At 42.5% G+C, this 23,298-nt stretch overlaps 1 protein-coding gene across 6 annotated transcripts in view; it reads right to left on the bottom strand.

The window, feature by feature from the left end:
- The window catches only part of BCL2L13 (BCL2 like 13), an 80,136-nt gene that overhangs the window by 54,035 nt on the left and 2,803 nt on the right, over nt 1-23,298 (bottom strand). For all 6 annotated transcript variants that reach the window (XR_008307527.1, XR_008307528.1, XM_053251239.1 and 3 more), the window contains exon 2: nt 18,105-18,286. Coding sequence is in view for 4 of the 6 variants with exons in the window: in XM_053251239.1 (XP_053107214.1) it covers nt 18,105-18,225 (121 nt within the window). In the remaining 2 variants the exon portion in view is untranslated. The remainder of the gene's footprint in view (nt 1-18,104; nt 18,287-23,298) is intronic.

Here is a 23,298-nt window from a genome sequence, read left to right as displayed (position 1 = left end):
ACATTTGCCAGCCCATGTTTTTTAAAATGTTTACACTTTTAGTGTAATTACACTTACACTTTTTCTGGATACCTCATGTGAGTGAAAACCCATGAATTCTTGCATATGCAGTATTTTATCCAACCATAAAGGGACATGTTGTCCAGATACAACTGAACAATAACACAGTGATCTTAAGGTATCAAATACCACCAGTAGCTCTAAGAAATTTAATAGCAGCTATCGCTGCTATGACATCCATAGTCCTTCAGCTTGGAGCTCTCTGCAGTGTGCACTCCAACCCCATAGGGAGGCATCTGTTGTGACCCATTGTGTTGGTTGGGGTATCCAGAATTCCATTCCTGCCTGCATATTGTCTGCCTTGGCCCACCACTGGAGAGAATTCATGACTGAGTGAGGAATTGTCATGTGTGCACTGTCCACATTTGGTCTGAAATCAGAAACCAGAGCTGAAGTTTCCTGAGACGGAGCTTTGCATAATGCACCGTCGAGGTGCAAGAAGCCACGAGTCCCAGTAGCCTCTGGACTTCCTGTGCTTTTTGTACAGGTTTGCTCAAAATGTTTGTAATCATCTCACAGATATGCTGATTGTGTGTTTGTGGGAGATATGCTTTCTGTGTTTGTGCATTGAGTACAGTTCCTATGTAACTTATCCTCTTTGAAGCCACCAGATGGGACTTTGTCCAGTTGACCTGGATGCCCAAGTCCAGCAGAATATCTAGGACTGTGGAGATCTGAGAAGCTAACTCATTTCTGTCATTTACAGCCAGCAGCCAGTTGTCCAGGAACGGGAATTTGACCAGCCCCTCGGACTGGGGATAAGCTACTATCACAGCCACACATTTGGTAAACACCTGAAGAGCTGTTGTCAACCCAAGCGGAAGCACGTTGTACTGGTACACTCTGATTCCTACTGTGAATCGCAGATATTTCTGAGGCAACTTTTTAAAAGGCAATGAAGACACATTTATTTACCCAGGCTTTTAATTTGACTTATAGTTTTAATATTTTTAATGTTGGGTTTTAAATGATGTTAATGATTTTAATTGTAAACCGCCCAGACATGCATGTTTTGGGTGGTACAGAAATGTAAAAAAATAAATAAAAATATTCCCTGTAATTGGCCTGAATTCCTACATGAAAATATGCTATATTTTCATACACCCTATATGAAAATATGTGTATCTCAAATCCAGAGTTGCAAGCCATTCATCCCCATGTAGGAGAGGAAGGATGCCTTGCAACATCATCATATGATATTTCCACACATTGATGTGCAGGTTCAGTCAACGTAGGCCCTTGCCGTTTTCTAAGCATGCCCAGTTGTACCCTGTGCAATAGGTAGCAAGGTCACTTTTGTGTGTGGTTGTGGTTGTAATGCTGAAGAGGACAGATTTGTTAGAAATTGGGTTCATGGTGGGGACATACTTGGTGTCTTTGGGATTGAGCCCTCATTAAGATCCCCATCATCGTCAAGCAGAGGCGTATCTAGGGAAAATAGCGCCTAGGTCAAACACTGCAATTGCGCCCCCGTCCAAGAATCTGACACCCATCTTTCAGATAACTTTACCATAATATCAGCTGAAAAATACAAGTCAAGCTCGTTAATCTTTTAATATTTCAAAAACTATTTAGCAGTGGACTTAGCCAGACCAAAAAATGCTGGAAAACTACAAATTTCAGTATGTGGGGGCTCATGAAATACCCAAATACTATGTGGAGATGTACTTGGAAAACTAAACAGAAGTGCCTGTCTAATTCTCTACTATGCATTGTAGCATCACCATTACAGAAGTTTTAAAAATCAATGGAGAATTTGACTTTTCCCAGATACTCTGTAAATAATTAAAGGATATGCAGAGTAAACTGTGTCACTGCTTGGAATATATTCTAGTCTTTCAGAAAGACAGTTAAAATGAGAGAAAGAGAGCAAGAAACTCCCAGTGGGCCTTAATATTAAGGGTTTCACACTGATTCAAAGACAAATTCACCATTAATAGCCATATTAGCAAGACATCACATTTAACTCACTTATCACAAGAAGCAAAGTAAGAGCAAATTAATACAATCCTAGCTCTTAAGCATCAGCTCAGTATTCACAAGCCCTGATTCTCTGTACATAGTGCCAATCTGAATATGTGTACAGTGTCTTATATTATATTTTTATTAGTATTATTTTTACCCATAGCCCCTTTGGGGGGCTTCCTAAAGGCTGGGGTTTGTTGTTGTTGTTTTTGCAAAGATTCCCCCTCACCCCGCTGGCCTCTAGGGCCTCGCAGGGACCTTTTTTAAAAAAAAAAAAAGGCCACCGAAAACAAAATGGCCACCGCGCATGCTCAAATGGCTTCTGCAAAGCCTGGCATGACCTAGAGCCTCACAGAGGCCATTTGAGCATGCACGGTGGCCATTTTGTTTTTGGCAGCCATTTTTTTAAAAAAAATTAATTTTACAAAATGGCGCCCCCTTCAAGTGGCGCCCGGGGCGCGTGCCCTGCCTGCCCTACCCGTAGATACGCCCCTGTCGTCAAGCCCCTGAGTAATCAAGTCTCAAAATGTGGAAGCCGATGGCATGTTCATTGGAATCTAGGAGTCGCACAAGTCTTTGGGCATGTCCAAGTCCCAGAGCTGCTTCCATCTCATCAATGTCGTCCTCACTATCTAGGGTAATCAGCTATTAATGTTTGAATAAGCTATGTTTTAATAAGCTAATGTTTAATAAGCTATTAATGTTTATTTTAATGTTTTTAAAAATGTTAAATTGTTGTGTTTTAAATTTCTTGTTTTTGTTTTAACTAATGTTTTAATGCTGTTTTTATCTGTTTTGAACCGCCCAGAGACATAGGTTTTGGGCGGTATAGAAATATGTTAAATAAATAAATAAATAAATATTAGGTAGCAGATGTTCCATCCCGAACTCTCAGTGTCGAGGAAGATGGAGATTGTGCTGGAGCCAAAAAATTGTCTTGAAGCTAAGGTATCAGTATCGTAGTAGTGTCAAGATGCTGTGGGGTCAATGTCGTGCCAGGATTGTAAAGGAGAGGAGGAGATGCTGAATCCTCTCGATTCCAAGAGGAAGTCACCAATGCCATCTGTAGTCCCGAAAGAGACAGCATTGAATGGGCTGTTTCCACTCTCTTCGTGGCTCTTCGTGGCTTTGAGCTTTAAGAGCTTGTCGCAGTGTTTCTTAGTTGGCAGCCCGTCTTTGGTATCGTACTCCTTATGTTTCGATTTGTGCTTCCTTCGATGTGAACTCTCAGAAGGGGGCTTAGGCTGTTTGAATTGTGCCTCTATAACTGAGGTTGATACTCCCAGTGTCAAGGATTTAGACTGCTCCTTCAACACAGTCCTCCACACTGATGCCGTTACTGTGCTTGAGGTCAACGGCATAGGTGTATCGGCTGAAGACTGTGGCATTCGAGTTCCCTGTCTCATAGCATCCCTATATGCCAGCTCTCAAATGCAGCACTTGGTTCTTCCTCATTTGGTGCGAAAATGTCAAACAGATCTTATTATGTCCTTCGCCCAAACACAACATGCACAAATTATGGTCATCCACTGAGGGGAGTTTCCCCTTACAGCACTGACATCTCTTAAAGGTCTTTCTCCTCTGCGCACATGCGTGTGTGTGTGTGTTTAATTAAGAGTACTTATCTGATAGCCAAAAGAAGCGTCAGCAGTCTGGGTCAAAGCCAATTTTGCTGTTTGGCCTGTCATCTCATAAGTATTAGCACAGTCTAACATTCCATAGTGCGAGAGGGGTAATTTCCAGTAAATGTATTATCGTTTTCTATTTAGATATTGTTCGATACCGAAAAGCCACATAGCCGAGGTACCAACATGATGGTGGTCAGAAAGGAACTGAGGGGAGAAGTGCCTAACCACTGAAAATAACAGAACTGCAGCATTGCAAGGGGTGGGGATAGGCACCACAAGGAGCTAACAAATTCTGCCCGAATGGTCCTGTGCAGGCACAGAACCCACTATTATGAATGCAACGGATCACGATCCAGATCTCAGAACGTATTGTGGTGTGTATTATGTCCAATGTCTTTCAACTAGATGCAAGTCTTCCACAGTCTTATTCCACTGTCTAAACAGTGACCATGTTGTATATAATCTAAAACACGATCCAAGCTCTAATCAGGGCTGCTGCTCAACTTCAACCTTCCAGCTGTTTTTGGATTACAACTCCCATAATTCCCAGCGACAGTAGCCAATAGCCAGGGATCTTGTGAGCTATAGGTCAACATGTGCCGAAGGACCAAAGTTGAACAGCCCTGCTCAAAATGATCCAGACTAATAAAACAATATTTCCTTGAAATGCAACAATATCCTGTTCTAACTCCATATTCACTGTAAGGCCCAGCCACAGCCCTCATCAACCCCGTGTGGATCCCTGACTGATTGTTTATTGGGCCTATGTGAAGCTTCGGCCCAAACTGAGTGCTTTGCACAGTCCCGCTGCTGCTATGCGGAGATGACCATTCTCACCATGCAGTGCTGAAAATTGCCCAGTGCCAGGTGGCTCTCAAGGCAAATGGAACCCTCTTGAGCTCCTGCACCATCTTGGAAGGCATGTACAGAGTGCTGAGAAGTGCAGCCCTTCCTAGTGCTTTCCTCCTAGAGCCAGTATTCCTTCTAAGGTGTGCACACATACGTGCACTCACAAGTTTTTTTATGTTAATTTTAGATCCCGCTCAGGTTGAATCAGGAAGGTCCCACTCTGAATGCACTTGTGCACACACTGCCTTGATAATGCCACCCAGAAAAAACTCATTCCACACACAGACGAAAAAAATTAGAGAACACACTGCCTAGAGCCCTTTCTCAAAAGCTCTGTCTCTCTTAAAGAGCCCTCTCAGCACTGAGAAAAACGCAGTAATGTGCGGAGGTCAGCACAATGAGAAAAGGTTCTCATATTTGAGGGTGGGCATTAGGTACTGTAGCTTGTGAGTTCCTGGGCTTATCTGGAGGTCACTCTTCAAGCATTTGGGCTTGCTTCTCCCTCCTTTCATTCCAGTCAATAGAGCAAATCTAATTGGCTAGCTGAGTGGGGGCATGGTCATGCCATTTTTAATCTCTCTTGAAGTGATAAAGTAAAGGTTTTCTCTAGTTTCTTCCCCCACAAAGCAGCCTATCTTGTTCCATCATCATCATCTCTTGTTTTCACAGTCAGACAGGTGTTATTGACTGGTTTGTTTTATCCAGACATTGAGTCCTTTCCAAGGACCTGGGATGGCTGAATTTTATTGTCAATTGTTATAGATATCGTTGCAGAATATAGGCTGTTCCCAGTAAAGCTGCTTTTTGTAACTGGCTGATGGTGATTTCTGTGACCACTATGGTGTTGAGGTGCTCTTCAAGGTCTTTTGGAACTGCACCCAGGGCGCCAATTACCACTGGGATTATTTTGGTCTTTTTCTGCCACAGCCTTTCAATTTCAATTTGTAGATCTTTGTATTTTGTGATTTTTTTCTATTTCTTTTTCTTCTATTCTGCTATCCCCTGTATTATTATTATTATTTATTATTAATTCAATTTCTATACCGCCCTTCCAAAAATGGCTCAGGGCGGTTTGCACAGACCTGCAGCTAAACTTCTTTGGAATTTAGGAATTTTGATGTAAATTTTTGTGCAAGTATCCATTTTGTGCCTGCCTCCACCATCCAAAGCAACCATTCTAAGACAGGCTCCACTACCCCAGCTGCTATTTTGTGCTGGTAGCTCCCAAAGGTCTGGCAAAAAAAAAAAAAAAAAAGGAGGGGAGGCAGCTCCTGGATGCCTTAAGTCTGCTGACCCCTGCACTAAACTTTGCAAAAAGAAATTAAACCTAGTCCCTTATTCTGGAGACGCTGAGCAATTTCTATCTTTAAAGAGATTGGAGGTCATTTATTGTTAAGCCTTTCATCACAACAGTTTTGAAGAGAAAGTTTTAAATTTGTACTTTTCTGTTGCCTTTTCATGGTGGAATTAAAGACAAACTATTCATGCTGACAGGCTTCACAAATACATCCCTCTAAGGGAGAAGCCCGCATATTATACTGAACAGGCCTTGACTGAAGACCATATCCTTTGAACAGATTTCACAACTGAGATAGTAGAACATAGAAGCCCTCTTGAATGTGTTTGTTTTCCATTTCAAAGAATGGCACTTTATGGAATGTGACACGAGGATTACTATGATAAACACACCCTACACAGACAGATTGTCTTGTTCAAATTTTTCAGCCATGATTCAACACCACAAACAAGCAGAACCTGCAACAAAGTGTTATATCTCACCAACCCTAAAGCCCACCTTTAAGATACTATAGTAGTTATGACTCAAGCAGGTCAGTTCTTTCCCCATCCATCCTCCCTCATTATCTGCTTTTTTCCCAAATGGCCATATCATCCCGAAGTTCCTAGGGGCCACTGAGCATGCTTGGTCTGCACCAGGCTGCTTTAGGTCCTTTCCCCATCGCCATTTTTTTTTTAAATTTATGAGGTTTGGCATACTTAGGAAGTCTTCCTTGTCTCCAGTGGTTGAGGAAGCCCCACTGTGCTTCTAATCTAACACACACCCAAGCACTTGTTTGCTGACCGACATCCAGACTAGTGTTGTGCTAGCATGACACTATAAGGACATAGTACAATGATGCTGGCAAAGAAGAGTGCATCTGAAATAGACTTTGACAAAATGTTGCACAGCCTTGTATCTGTCCCAGGAGAAGGTCCGCTATGAGTAGCTGTGCAACATGGCAGAGTACCACTACTTCACACAGCTCTGTAAACTTGTGCTCTACTCTAGTTATGCTAGTGCAACACTAGTCTGGATGTCAGTCACTATTTGTATATAAAATAGATAATACTAGAGAGGATGATGAGGTGCACTGAAGTAAGGTCTGATTTTAAAAGCCTAGGTTGATCACCCCCTTCCTAATATCCATACAGCCACAGACCTGCTATTTCTGATATTCAGGAACAGGGACTCTACTTTCCTCAAATATCTGAGGAAACATCCAAGGGATAAAGTGTTGTAATAATGGATGAATTCCATTACCCTCATATAGACTGGAAAAATTCCTGTTTAGGTCATGATAAAAGTTTCTAGATACCCTAAATGATTGTCCAACAATTGGACAAGGAACTGATCAGAAGGCAGGCTATCCTAGATTTAATCCTAACCAATGCCCGGTACCTGGTGCAAAAACTACGCGAAGCGTGAATGGACAGGGGGAAATGACTAGAGCGCTGCCAAAATTCAATATATATATATATACATACACAAGTGGAAAGTTGCCAAGAAAATCCAACAGACACACATTTTACTTCAAAAGTGGAAGCTTCTCAACTTCAGGAGGGCTGATGGAAAGAAAGTCGAAAGGGAAAGCCAAGGGGGTCAAATCTTTCCAGAATGCATGGAAGTTATTTAAAACCATGACAACAGAAGCTCAGCCAGGAAGTAGGAAAGGTAGCACTTAGTCCAAGCAGATACCAGCATGGTTAATGAAGAGAATCAATGAAGCTATAAAAGGCATAAAGGCTTCTTTCAGAAAACAGAAGTTCTACCCAAACGAGGAGAACAAAAGACAACAGACTAGCAGAATACACAGAATCACAACAAAAGATGCAAAAAGAGATGAGTATATGGGTTCACAAAGGTGAACTTCTTTAAATAAATTAGAAACAGTGAAATTGCCATGGAAGCAGTTGGGTCCCTAAATGACAAGGAAATGAAAGGGATGTTTAAGGAGGATGTGGAGACTACAGAGAAGCTGAATGTTTCCATGCATCTGTCTTTACTACAAAAAATATAGGGCAGACAATCACCTAATGACACAGTGGGGAAATGACTTGACTAGCAAGCCAGAGTTGCCGGTTCAAATCCCCACTGGTATGTTTCCCAGACTATGGGAAACACCTATATCAGGCAGCAGTGATATAGGAAGATGCTGAAAGGCATAATCTCATACTGCACGGGAGATGGTAATGGTAAACCCCTCCTGTATTCTACCAAAGGCAACTACAGGGCTCTGTGGTCACCAGGAGTCGACACCGACTCGACGGCACACTTTACCTTTTAGCCATGCCTAAACTGAACTTCTCAGAAACAACTGAGTTAAACAGAGTTAATGAGCTGAATAAGTGGCTCCATGCACCCAGACTTTACCTTAGACTTTCAGCTAAAGATTGGGCTGGGGAAGAATGCATCTAGGCAGAAATTCAAGTAGTGTGGCTTCCCCTGTCACCTGCTAGAAATGCCCCCAATGAGTTTGTCTGGCTTATCTCTACAAGGTATAGTGCTGCTCAAAAACACCACCTATTTCACTAATTTGTAAAGTCAGGACTGTACAAAGTCTTTATAGCTTCTATGCTACAGAAGTTGGGATGGGCACCTAAACTTGCAATTTATATACTTTTTAGAGCACAAATGAGAATTTAACACATCTTAACTCTCAAATTAAACCAAAGGTTTTTGAATTACTGAATTATACTATGGTTTAGCACTACTAGCACAGGCTTGTGCACTTCCTCCTCCATTTACAAGGAGAGCAAGTTAGCAGCTTTCATTCACAGTTTAGAACAAACAGATTTGTCATTGCAACTGAAACTGGCAAATCGATTTGTGCTTAGGAAATGGCTTATGGACACATCAGGATATGATCCTGGTTATGAGTCCATAAATGAGGAATCAAATTATTCACAGACGTCTCAGTTGGGCAGGGTAAATCTTATTTTAACTATAAATCCTGTTCAAGAGAACACCTGCTCCCACAGCACTTGCATGATGATGATGATAATGATGATAACACATGACAAGCTGTCATACTTGATAGGAAGCCATGCTGAAAAAGAAATGTCTGTCCTTTCAGTATGCAGAAGAACGGCTTAGATAACTAATGTTGTGCCATTAATGCTTTCCATTTCATTAACATATCCGATGTTGCACCAACTCAACATTCAGGCAGCAAACACCTCACCACTTTGGTTCAGTAGTTCTACAGGAGAGCACACAGCAAAGATTAATTTTAAGCTTGACTTGATTGGGTAGACACCAACAGGAAACATGTCCAGTTTCAATGGGGAGTTCTTAATCATGTATAACAATTTTTCCTTGTGTTTTGGCTATTTTCTCTTTATACACAAAGTTAATAGCTTGCAGAAACAAAAAAACAGATTGCTTACCTGTAACAGATGATCTGGTAGTGGTTCCATGACATTCATGAGTGGGTTCTGCGCCTGTGCAGACCAGCTTCGGATGGAATTAGTTAGCTCCTCGCAATGCCTATAACCGCCGGCTGCACGTGGCTGCAGTACCCTCTAACAGAGGTTAGGCATCCCTTTCCTCAGTTTCTTGGTGGCCAACTAGGCAGACTGGCATTCTGCATAGCAGCAGTAGCTTTCCCGATGTAGATAGTACAGCAGTAGTAGTTCCCCTGGTGAAAGTATAGTAGCTTGCCCTTTATGCAGTGGGGATGGATGGGTGGGTGTTATGAATGTCATGGAACCACTACCAGATCAGCAATTACAGGTAAGCAACCTGTTTATCTGACAGCGGTTCCAGACATTCATAATGAGTGGGTGAATTACGAGCTACTCATTCGGTGGTTGGTGCTGCAAGCTACTGTAGGACTCTAAGGACCACTCGTCCAAATTCTACAGCTGCCGCTGTGCGGAGGTAAATTCTACAGCTGCCGCTGTGTGGAGGTCCAAGGCATAATGTTTAACAAAAGTCTGATGTGATGCCCATGTGGCAGCCGAGCATATGTCGTAGAATCTATCTAATGCCCACCAGGTGTGCATTCGAAGTGGCATATGCTCTAGTAGAGTGGGCATGTATCGAGGCTAGTGGACTGACCTGTTGCTGATCATATGCCATTTTAATGAGTTCAACCAATCAATAGGAAAGCTTTTGTCGCATTGGATACTGACCCTTATGTAGTCCTTTTTCACATACAAAGAGATGTTTCATTTTGCAAATGCGCTGGGTCGCCTTAAGATAGTGAAGTAGGGCCCTACGAACATCTAGAAAATGTATTGTCCAATCTAGTGGCATTGACGGATTACAGAAAAAGGTAGGTAGTACTATCTGCATTTAAATGAAAGTCCGAGATGACCTTAGGTCTGAAGCGCATGATGACTCGATCCGGAAAGAACCTAGTATAGCGTTCATCAACACGGAGCACTCGGAGCTCACTGACCCACTTTGCCGTGGTTATAGCCACCAGGAATAGTGTTTTCAGAATTATTAACTTTAAGGTTGAAGTATCCATAGGCTCAAATGGGCTCTCCGTTAGCGCTCTGAGCACTAGAGACAGGCTCTACTTCTCCATCGGTAGTCCACCATGGAGCCACTACAATTGCTCATGTTCAGTCTTATAAGAGCTTGGCAACTACTCTGGGTAGGAGTGGAATCATAGAATGAACAATGAGTCCATTGATATTGAAAGGCATCGCCCTTGGCTAGTTCCCCCATTCCCATCCTGGAACAATATATGCTGTTGCGAATAGATCCACCTCTGGTTGCCCCCGTGATGCAAATAGTTGTTCTAGGATCCTTGGATGCATCTCCCATTCGTGTTGTTGAAGCATTAGGTCTCTGCTCAATGAGTCTGCCAAGCAGTTCTGGGTGCCTTTGATGTGGATGGCTAGCAGATGGATTTGTCTCGGGATGCACCAGTTCCACAGTTGGAGGCTGAGGTTGCAGAGAGACTTGGACACTGTTCCTCCTTGTTTGTTCACATAGGCGATTGCTGCTGTGTTGTCCATTTGAAGTTGGATGACACCCTTGGCAATGTATTCGTGAAAGGCCTGTAGTGCCTTGTATGCTGCTAAAAGCTCTAGAAAGTTGATATGTAGATGTGTTTCCTTTGGAGACCAGAGGCCTTGTGCCCTCTGTTCTCCCATGTGGGATCCCCATCCCTGCATGGAGGCATCCAACGTCACTGTTAGAGTTGGCAGTGGTGTCTTGAAGGGCATGCCCCTCAGGAGGTGCGCTTCTCTCCACCAATGCAAGGAAGATAGCACTTTTCTCGGGATCAGGAGCCGTTTGGACTGTGGTTCGACTTTTGGATGGAAGGAGCAAAGAAACCACAGCTGAAAACTGCACATCCTCAAATTCGGATATGGGACTGTGGTGGTACAGGAGGCCATCAGGCCGAGAAGTACCTGTATAGCCCTTGCTTTCTGCAGTGGCATTGTTTGGAATGTCTCGATTAATGCTCTTATGCAATGGTATCGTTCTCTTGGTAGATAAGCCATCTGTTTTGACATATCCAGCTGTGCCCCAATATACTGTAAGCATCTTGCTGGCGTCAGGTGTGACTTTTTCCAATTGATTTGGATCCCCAAATCATTTAGCATTGTTACCACCTCTATATGGGCAAGCAATTGCTGTTCGGTTTTGGCTGTGAGGAGCCAGTTGTCCAGATACGAGTAGACCATCAGGCCCTGAACTCTGAGGTGGGCTATGATGACGGCCATGTACTTTGTAAATACCCTTGGTGCTGTTACCAGTCCAAAGGGTAGTACATTGTATTGATAAATTTCCGCTCCCAAGGTGAAGTGGAGATATTTCTGATGACTCTCTTGTATCCCGACATGGAAGTACGCATCCTTGAGGTAGAGCGTTGCAATCCATTGCTCTTCGTGGAGTAATGGAAGGATGGATTGCAACATTGTCATTTGGAATTTCTGTACTTCGATGTACTGATTTAGGCATCGCAAGTCCATAATCGGACATATTCCCCAGTCTCGCTTGGGAATTTGAAAATATCAGGAGTAGAATCCCATCTGGCTCTGAGTCCACTGCACTGGTGATATTGCTTCTTTCATCAACAGCTGCTGTACCTCCTCCCTTAGTATTGGTGTTTCGGGGGTGAATTTTACCCCCGTGGAAGGAGGAACCTCTTTGAACTCCATTGCATAGCCTGTTGTGATTATGCATAAGACCCACTGGTCTGATGTTATATGTTGCCATGCTGGGGCAAGGCTTGCCAGTTTGATGGTAACTCTGGCTGGCATCAAGGTGATGGAGTTCCTCGTGCGAGTGTTTATTGGACTGGTGCTGTTGCTATGGGGAAGCGTGGTCTGATTTGCAGGTGGACTACTGTAGATCAAAGCTGCTGCTTGGATTGTTCCATGGCCTTGTTGCACCCCGGTTGATTAGGCTTGTTTTGGGATTGGAATGGCCATTTGTTGTAGCGCTGGTACAGCCACCTATATGCTCTTCGGTTGGGCTGGCAGTAGTAATTTTGTCTTTTTTGATATGGTTGATACGGCTGGTATGACTGGTACTGGTGGTGGAGTACCTCTGGTTCGTGAAAGATCATGCTGTAAGCTTTGATTTCTTCCATTGCTCCATGGGACTATCAGTGTCCTCCAAGAAGAGACCCTTTCCTCCGAATAGTAAAGTTTCAATCTGGTCCTTCATATCCTGTTGGAGGTGAGTAGCTCTCAAACAGGTGTGCCGTCTCAAAATAATGGAGGAAGTTGTACTGCGGGACTCAGACTCAGCCAAGCACTTGGCATTTGCCAGCTGTTGTCGTGTTGCAGTGGTCGTATGCATAAAGTGGTCGTATTGCTTCAAATTTTTTGATGAAGTCTACTGGGTCCAAGGATGTACGTTGATTGTACAGGTTTTCCCACGAGTGGGTAAATTTTGCTTGGCAGGCTATATAGTTAGCAATCTTGACAGAAAGACATGCTGTGGAATAAGTATGCCTACCGAGCACATCCAATTTGCAACCCTCCTTGTCCACTGGTGTAGTATGACGTCTGGCCCCTTTAGACGTTGTAGCACAGTCTATCACCAAGGAATCTGGTGTGGGGTGGCGCGTTAAGTATTCGTTTTCTTCCTCTTGGATTCGATAGAGCGCTTCCAGGAGCTTGGACGTGCGTGTCGAAGTCTGGAGTATTTCACATGCCAATTTACCTGCTCTGGAAATGTGAGGCAGCATTGGTGAGTAGACAGATTGTAAACCCAATACTTTTTTCATCATATTATATACTGAGTCGTCTAAGTCAAGTGCCTTCTGTTGCAGGTTTAATCCCAGGACTTCTGCCATATCCACAACCTGTTGATGATAGCTCTTCATCTCCTCAGTTGGCGAGGTGGGACGGACAGTGGCTACTTCCTCGCTTGGATCAGGTAGTACAGGATCTTCAGGTTCAGTGGAATCTGAAGCATACCTCGGAAGAGGAGGCCAGAGGTATGTTATGAGTATCAGGTGCTGGAGGAATGTGCGTTCGAGTATAGCTTGTCTGTCTTTCTGTATGACGAAGTCCCTGTCATGATGGCAAAGTTCGCATCATTGGTGGGGTGGGAAGTTGGCCTGGAACAAGACCGTTCTTTGTTGTGTGTTTGAGTAGCAGGTCTGCACAGTGGATTCTTTATGTTGTTTGTCAGGTGGGCATGGTTGATCCCGTTCTCAAAGCCATTGCTTGAAGAGGGAGTATTCTTCGGGGGAGATAGTGCAAGTGTCACGCCATCTGCTCTTGGGCAGTAGGCCCCTTACAGGAGTTGGACGTGATGGACCATTTTGGAAGGGCGGTATACAAATCAAATCAAATCAAATCAAATCAATCAATCAATAAAATGGATGGAGTTTTTGGAATCGGGGTCATATTAGCTCCAATGTCAATGAAACCTCGGAAGATATTTGTTGAGGAAGTACTCTCTTTTGAGTGTAGTAAGCGATTTAGTTGTTGTCATCCCTCAATGCCAGAGCTATGTGGACCTTCTGGGCTGCTTAGTATGATCGAGTCCTGGTTGCACTCAACATCGTGGTCAATTACGGCATTGTCTTTATATTCTACATCTTGGTCATATTCAATATCATGGTCCAGTTCAAAGTTGGGTTCGGTGTCGTGGATGACGGCTATTGTAATATTGGAAGGATCCACTGTCGAGCTGTGCTTCTTTGCTGTCGAAGGTTTCGCTGTCGATGACGAGAATATTTTCTTTTTTTTACTTCGATATCGATGAGCGCTGACATTGAGCGCTTGTATGAGTGTGGCTCCCCTTCAACACTGATGTCAAGGGAGACTGGGGCAGTGTCGCCACCAAAGACAGAGAAGCCACCCAACGCTGTGGGCTCTGAAATGTTTGTAGCCCAGTAGGTCATGGGGTGTGCTCTGCACTCTGGCTGCAATGCTGCTTTTAGTGCCCCTTATGCTTCTTGGATGGTGGTTTTGGCATCATAGCCATGCCCTTACATTTGGATTTGGCCATAGGCCTTCTGGCTTCCTAAATGGGGGGTTGCCCTTCGAAGCCATTGCAGTTGATGTCGAGGTGGCCACTGATGACACTACAGCCAAGACTTTAGACTGCACTGTTGCAGGTCTCGACACCAAGGGGGACTCAGATGTTTGTGGGAGGTTTGGGAGAAGTGCCTGTTCCAGTAGGGACACTTTAAGGCGGGCTGCCAGGTTCTTCAGCGTCTGCTTATTAAAGGTAGAGCAGACCAAGCAATTTGTTGTATTATGGGCCTCCCCCAGGCAAAATAGGCAGAGCTTGTGCCCATCTGTAGACGAGAGCTTCCCACGGCAGCCGCAGAACCCTTTGAAGCTGGTTTTCTCCCTAGTCTTTTCCTTTCTGGTACTCATGAGAGTAAGGGCATTATTTAGTTATTAGGGGGCTTCCCCTCCCCCCGGGCAGTAAGATTACCATGTAAAGAAGTGTTAACCGAAAGCAAAGTCGTTGTCCGTTCCAAGGTCTGAGTAGGATTAATCTGAATCGTCAAGTCCATGAGGGAAACCGAAAGCAAAGTTGTTGTCCGTTCCAAGGTCTGAATAGGATTAAAAGTCTTCCGAGAAGTTATCAAATTCAAGGGGAAATGCTAAGAGAAGTCAAAGTCCGTGCCAGTAGCCGTTTTTAAGATATCAAAATGGAAAGTTTAAGTTTTCTGAGGAGCAAGTGTTTCCGAAGAAGTGATCGCTTTGGTGGTCAGCAAGAAACTGAGGAAAGGGATGCCTAACTGCCACTAGAAGATACTGCAGCCACGTGCAGCTGGCGGTTATAGGCATCGCAAGGAGCTAACGAATTCCATCCGAAGCTGGTCTGCGCAGGCATAAAACCCACTCATTATGAATGTCTGGAAACACTATCAGATCATATAAATGCTCGCCAGCTTTCAGAGGAAGGAGAGCTGTTCTTGGGGTAGCAAGCATGAATTGTCTTCTTTGCTAAGTAAGGTTCACCCTGCTTGTATTTGAACGAGAGGCTACATGTGAGCACTACAAGATATTCAATTTAGGGGATGGGGCCATGCTGGGAAAAGCAAGAATGTTCCCAGTTCCCTTCCTGGCATCTCCAAGATAGGGCCGGGAGATGCCTGCCTGCAATTGTGGAAAAGCCACTGGCAGTCTGGGTAGGCAATACTGAGCTGGACAGACCAAAGGTCTGATTCAGAATAAGGCAGCTTCCTATGTAAATAAAGCATAATTATTGCTCTCAAGGGATGTCTGTCAGTCAGTGGCACGGCCAGATTCCACATGAAGCCAAGTTCAGCTGTTCTTTGCTGACAGGACAGGTCAAACTCTGATGGCTCCTTAGAATATTTATCTTAAACTAAAAGGATTGCAAAATTACTGTATTGTCATTAGTATTGCGCACTGCTCCATTATGGGAAAGTATTTCAATTCTTATCTGTGAGACAGAACATTCTATTTCAAAGCTGTACTTCTTCTACAGCACAAGAAAAGCATTTCCTTTTTGAGCTACAGGATGGTAACACGCAACCCTAACCCTGCACAAATGGCTCTTGCACATCCCTAGCCACCACTTTTCTATATGGGTGATCAAGCTCAGGTTATCACAAACCTTAAATATTCAAAACTTGACCAGGGCAAACAGAATGAAAAAAGTGAAAAACTAATGTAAAAATGAATACACAATAATATCTTACAGGTATAGTATTTTTAGGTATATAAATATTCATCGTATTCATATTTTTAGGATACTGAAATGATTTAACGTATTTTGAAAGAAGCACCAAATTGTGAGGTGACATTATAGAGGTCTATAAAATCATGCATGGTGTGGAGAAAGTGGAGAGAGAGAAATTCTTCTCCCTCTCACATAACACTAGAACCAGGGGTCATCCCATGAAATTGATTGCAAGGAAATCTAGGACCAATAAACGGAAGTACTTTTTCACACAACGCATAATCAACTTGTGGAATTCTCTGCCACAAGATGTGGTGACAACCAACAACATGGATTGCTTTAAGAGGGGTTTGGATAACTTCATGGAGGAGAGATCTATCATCAGCTACTAGTCGGAAGGCTAAAGGCCACCTCCGGCCTCAAAAGCAGGATGCCTCTGAGTACCAGTTGCAGGGGAGTAACAGCAGGAGAGAGGGCAAGCCCTCAACTCCTGCCTACGGCTTCCAGCAGCATCTAGTGGGCCACTGTGCAAAACAGGATGCTGGACTAGATGGGCCTTGGGCCTGATCCAGCAGGGCTGTTCTTAGGTTTTTATGTGTTAAACCAGTTTCCCAACCTTTAACAAGTGCATCCCTTCTATTGCAAAACATCTCAGGTACCTCACAAAGATTTTGTGCATGTGTGTATACGCGCACACCAATGTAAATGTTATAGCTATGAGACATGCTACCCCTGTCCTTGGCTTACATTCAGACTAAGTTGTTCATAAGTATCCCCAATGAAATTAATAAGGCTGTTTATGGAGTAACTTAACCTAGATGTAAGCTAGTGACTGGAGTTCACATACACACTTAAGTGTTGCAATTAGGGAGACAGGCTATTCCAGTCACTGGCTCTACACTAAGTTATTCATAAATAGTCCTCTTGAAATTAATGGGACAAGTTTACTTGTCCTATTAAATTCAAAGGGAGTACTTAGTGCTAATTTACTGAAGTCTGTCAGTCAGGCTGAAGTGAGGGGTTCTCTGAGTTTCAGCACATAGCCAGCCGAGCAGGAGGAGGATGATCTTCACCTTCCTCCCTCCCCTTCTGCAGTGGACACATTGCTGAGAACATGCCAGCTTCTTGGAGCTCTCTCTCGGCAGCTAACCTGAAGCAGACAGGAAAAGGAACTAGGGGATTTGGACACTGACCACACCAAACAGGAAATGTTTTGCTGGGATAGATAACTTCCTATCTATTCCTGAGGCATGCTGAGAATACCCTATATTCTAGGATGGGCTCCGATTACAGTGGAAAATGCAAAGTTTTCATATTAGTTGATCAGATCAGTATGCCAGTTGTAAAATGGCATATTACAAAAGGCTAATAACCAGTGATCCCTCTAACAGGGATTCCCAGATGTTGCTGACTACAACTCCCAGCATCCCCAGGGGCAACAGCCTTTGCTTGGGGATTATGGGTGTTGTAGTCAACAACATCTGGGAATCTCTGTTAGAGGGATCACTGCTAATACAGTAACTAACAAATCTGAAAAAGTACCAGAAATAATTTTCTAGAGCTGAATTAAAATTATAAATATACTGAACATAGTCTCTCATTTAGTATATTTTCTACTATTAAAGTCAGTTCTTGTTATTTATCATGATCCACAAGTGAGCCACCTAATGGCACAGCAGGGAAATGACTTGACTAGCAAGCTGGAGGTTGCCAGTTCAAATCCCCGCTGGTATGTTTCCCAGACTATGGGAAACACCTATATCAGGCAGCAGCGATATAGGAAGATGCTGAAAGGCATCATCTCATACTGCGCAGGAGATGGTAAAATGGTAAAAAAACAAAAACAAAACAAAACAACCCTCCTGTATTCTACCAAAGACAACTACAGGGCTCTGTAGTTGCCAGGAGTCAACACCAACTTGACAGCACACATTACCTTTACTTAATAAGTGAGGTATTACCCACATACCTAACATTTAGAATCTGTATGAAACGAAGTTGACTTTGAGGACCAAAGGCAGTCCTAGCACACATGAATCATATGAATCAAATTTTGCACACACAAAATTGAATACCCTGGAATACAACTATCACCTATAGTTAAACACAGGTTAAGAAACGGTGATATCATTTAATAAAAATTCCTATGAAGTTTCCACTTTGAAATATTCACATTTATAAACAAGCAGTTTCATAGCTTCTTGTGTTCTAAAGTGTAGTAAAGAACATGTTACCTTGACTTGATAAAGCGTGCTGCTCCGTAGGCTTTTCCTGTGACACGAGACCCAAATAACTGAGGACAACATATTTTGTTTCATAGTGAAAACCTACAGCCACCGCAGTAGAAGATGCCATTTGGTTGGCTTCCAGTGCTCCACAGGATGAGGCGTCACGTATCTTTTTCTCTGTTCAAGATCTAAACACAGAAAAATCCAAGTTAGAAAGTTTAGAGGAATATTAAAATATTCACAAAAGTGCAATTGGGCCAGCACATGTTCACTAAAGCAGTAGTTTTCAAAATACAGATGCTTAGTAGTGATTACATAGTTTTCAGAATGTTAGACAATGAAAAGCGTATCCAAAATGTTTAAACTGGAAAGGCTTATGGTAGTTTTCTATGTCCAAGAAGTCCTCTTCCCCTGCATAAGATACAATTCAAACACAGAAATCCCACAACCACCTACAGCCTGAAGTTATGCAGTCCAAAAATGGACTTTACCACTCATTCTGTGATCTGTATAAACTGATCTGTAAAGCAGATCACACTTGCTTTTTCAGCACTACAATTCAGAAATGGAAGTTACTGAGTCCAAAATACCTTCCCGCTCCAAGTATGTTAAGAGAGTGAGAGATGGGGGACATAATGAGAGAAAATAGGATATAAGTGTCTTCCCCAGTTTCTTAAATGTTCTTCTGATGAATAGGTTGCTTTTTAACAGCCACAACTTATTTTTCAAGAGACTACCATGTATCACTGTAACTCTTCAAACAGCAGTAGTGCAAATACAGAGACAAAAGGTGGGGGAAAGAAACTTCTGGGGAGAAGAGAAAAGTGGAAGTGTGAGCAAGAACATCACAAAACTTACTATATATCTTTATTCAAAGTTACTAAGATCCACACACAAGTCTTATCAGTAGCTTTGCAAAAATTTATGCAAGCCAATATGTGCAAGATGTGAATGTACCCTTTACTCAAATTCAGCACTATCTGACAGGACTTTCATGCTTCTATGCACAGTTTTATTTCTCTTTACAGAAACAATGCTGGTTCTTCCTTGACTTGTTCTTTTAGACATTAATATTCTAGTCTATGTTTTCTACTGAGTCCATAAAAGGTAGGTGTAAGGCTAAAAACTAAAAGTATTTTCCTGGATCCCATAATTTAATTTATTTTGGCAAAAGGGTGGTGTTACATATGGTCACCTTTCAGTTCTGTTGTACCTTTCACTAAACTCAATCTTTATATGCTTTACTTCAAGTATAACAAACTGCACATCTGAGCTCTTTAGAGAACTCCTGGGTGAGAGCAACCTGGCCCTTGCAATGTTTTGCATGGACAGACAAAAAATAATTTCAATCTGTTCTTACTTTGTTTTGTTAAAATACTCTGAAAACATTAGTACCTATGCAGCTATTCCTGTTCTATCTTCTAGAGTAAAATCTAATGTACAGAATTCACTTTGCTTTAAGTAATAACATAAGCAATTTATTTATTGGATGGATGCAATCAGTTTCTGACCTTTGGAATTCATTCATTATTAGCATAGTCAACATCACTTTCTTTAAAACTAGTCTCCGGGAAGCCTCAGCTCTTCTCACATTATTGAGCTTGCCTGGAATCCTATGCAGGCTATTTCCCAGGACTGACTTCTCTGCTGCAGAAATTATTTTAGCTATGAGTCATATACAAAAATTAATACTGAGAGATGTGAAACATTCACTAGGGAGTTAGCCCCACTGAACACAGTATGACTTACTTCCAAGTACATGTGCACAGGACTGTGCCATGCGATATTTAACAGTGGTTAGGCACCTAATTTCTGCCATAACAGTGCCAGCAAGTCATGGGTACCTTAAGATTTTTGTTCAATTTCAATTAAAATAGCCAGCCCTGCTTTGATGCCATCCCTAAAAGCATTCAATTAAAAACAAAAAAATCCAACCTGATATAGAATAATCCAGGATACAGCACACTATATACAAAATACCACCTTAAAAACAACTTCTGATGAGATAGTACTGTACTGACAAAATCACCATTAAGAAAACCTAGGTTGCAGCACAAACACTGATAGACTCACAGATAAGTATGCAAGATAAAGGCCAAAATAAATTTTGTTCCGGTATTAGCTTTAGGAATTTTGGAGGACAACCTGTAGGGTCAGATTTTAAAACCGTGTGTGTGTGTGTGTGTGTGTGTGTGTGTGTGTGTGTGTGTGTGTGAGAGAGAGAGAGAGAGAGAGAGAGAGAGAGAGAGAGAGAGAGAGTGTGTGTGTGTGTGTGTGTGTGTGTGTGTGTGTGTGTGTGTGTGTGAGTAAAATGTATCTTACTTGACAACCTCTGGACTAACCTCTAAGGTGAACTCAATTTGAAGTTTAGAGGCCTGTGTTGAATAAAAGTCAAGCTAATCATGACAAGCTCTACCAAACGTTAAAGAAAGATACAATTCTTATAATGAGCACATGACAAATTAATAGAAAGTTTGAGCTGAGAAGATAGCCAACTGACTACTTCAGCTCGGCTGACGACTAAATTATTTTTGACTTTCCAAATAGGCTAGTAGGGCTGCTATCAGGCTTCTATTTTGGGGTGGGGGGCAGAATGAGATATTAAAAATATAAACCTATTATATGTTGCTTATAAGGAAAAAAGTTAAAGTAATTTAGCACATTCAGTACAGACAGCCATAATTATCAGGTGCAACAACTGTGAAACAAGAAAAAGCATTTCTGTTGACACAGTAGGAACATAGGAAGCTGCCATATACTGAATCAGACCATTGGTCTATCTAGCTCAGTATTGTCTTCACAGACTGGCAGCAGCTTCTCCAAGTTGCAGGCAGGAATCTCTCTCAGCCCTATCTTGGAGAAGCCAGAGAGGGAACCTGAAACCTTCTGCTCTTCCCAGAGCAGTTCCATCCCGAAAGGAATGTCTTACAGTGCTCACACTTGTAGTCTCTCACATATGCAACCAGGGCAGACCCTACTTAGCTAAGGGGACAAGTCATGCTTGCTACCACAAGACCAGCTCTCCTCTCCTACAAGTCAAGACTAAAAGACTTATTGTGGCATAAGCTGTTAAAGCACCACAAGATTCTTGCCTGTTTCTGTTCCAGTTTCAAAAGGGGCAACCTAGTCAGTCTGTTAAAACAAACTTTTTTTTTAAAAAAGGAGTTTTATGGTACCCTAAAGACTAGCAGTTCAATTGAGATTCAGGTCTGAGTATGGCAAAAAAACAACAACACAAAAGACCTGAAAAGCAACAAGTACAGATATTGCATAATCAGCACAAGAAAAGGAGTTAGGAATCAAAGTTCAAAACACAAGACAATGCATCAGGATTAGAAAAAGCCTTGTGCTCAAACACCTAAAATCTGATTCCAGTATCTAAATTTCTGCAAAAGCTATAGTAGTATAAGTAGTATAGATAGTATATCTCTATTAGGGCCAAGTAAAATGCCAACAGCACACAACTATGTGGAATGTTAGTGGTCCTTATACAGGATTACTCTGCTGTGGCTTTTAGTTTTTTTCTAATGCAACAGCATGGCTATCTACCATGTAAGAATGTATAATATCTTCATAGCCCTTAAGCGATGTTGGGAGAACCTTTTTGTTTTGACCTTTTTTGCTGTATCTCTGTGTGCCGTGGCAGATTCAACAGGGCTTGGAAGCACTGAGAAAGCCTGATGGCCAGCTGCTGGTGGTCACTACCTTTGTTTAGTCAAGAATGAGGCAGCAAACGACCATGAGTCATATCATTCTGTCATCTTCTGCCTCATTCTAGACCAACATGTATGGCAACCAGCAGCAATTGTTGAACCAACCAACCACTATCTACAGAGGAATGGTGAAAAAGATCATTCCCCAGCAACACAGAGCAGAAATGTGTGTGCGTGCACACGCGCACACCCCCCCCCCCCCAATAACAAAGCTGCACAAAGCTATTAAGAGTATTCGTTACTTCAGATTTCACAGCTCTGGCCCATAAAAACCTTGAAAGCAAGCAAATAAGTAGGGATGTGCACAGAGGTGGGGGGCGGGCGGTGACTTTAAGGGTGGGAGAGGGTGCACTCCGCCCAAGCATTTCCCCCGCCGGCACTCACTAAAAACCCGTTCTGGCATGGCAGCAGCATACCTCCCTGCCTCCCCGTCCTCTCCTCGGACTGGAAGCAGAAGTAGCCTGTGCGTATGCACACGCCAATATGTGCATGGGCTACTTCCACTTACTTCCAGTTCAAGGAGAGAGGTACACTGCCACCGTGCCAGACCAGTTTTTTTAGCGAGCACCCGCAGGGGAAACATGGTGGGGGGCTAAGTGCACCCCCCGCAAGCCTGTTCGTAAAAGCGCCTCCGAACAGGTTCATGCACATCCCTACAAATAAGTGGCACTTCTTATGAGAGTGTGAGTCTCCTGCCAAACCTTTCATTATCTGTTTGCTGTGAGTTGCTCACAGTACTTAGAAAAACAAAGTCAGACGGACATCCCCAGATGCTGCCAGTCACATTCTAATCCTCAAAAAGGTTTGACATCAACTACATAGCAACACAATAGTCACCAATGAATACAATGACTATAATCCTCTAGCAAAGGGGCTTTGCTGTGTTTTAGTCCTCTGTTATGAGATGAAATTCCAGTACACTGTCAGCTGCATGATTACCCTAAGAAAGAAGTCTTTAAAGATACATTTATTCACACAAGCTTTTTAACTAGAATTGTTTTAAATGTTTTTTTATTTTTTGCTTTAATTTGCACAAATATAATAAATAAAAAATACATGAAGCAATCTCTAATTGTTTCAAAATTGTGACATCTTCAAGACTATGCCTAACAGATACAACATTTCAACATGTAGCCTTTGATTTAATCAATCAGTGAAACTCTCCTTATAGATTGAATGCTATACCACCGCACTATATTATTATTGCTTAGAAAATAAAAGGATGAGGAACCCGAGTGTTATTTATGCAAAACTTCCATGTTCTGAGACATTTCTAAACGTATTACTATTAATATATTACATGTAATGTTACATGTTTTTCAACAAAAAAAGTTCTGAACACAGTTTACAAAGTAAAAGGAATAAGAAGATGGTCCCCAAAGGGGCTCAGAAACTCAAAAGGAATCACCAACAAACAGCTACTAGGAAGGACAGTATAGGGATGAACAAGGACAGTTGCACTCCCCCTACTCAATATAGAATCATCA

Source organism: Hemicordylus capensis, chromosome 5 (genome assembly GCF_027244095.1).
Source record: "Hemicordylus capensis ecotype Gifberg chromosome 5, rHemCap1.1.pri, whole genome shotgun sequence".
Lineage (NCBI taxonomy): Eukaryota > Metazoa > Chordata > Lepidosauria > Squamata > Cordylidae > Hemicordylus > Hemicordylus capensis.
This window is presented reverse-complemented; position numbering and strand designations above follow the sequence as displayed.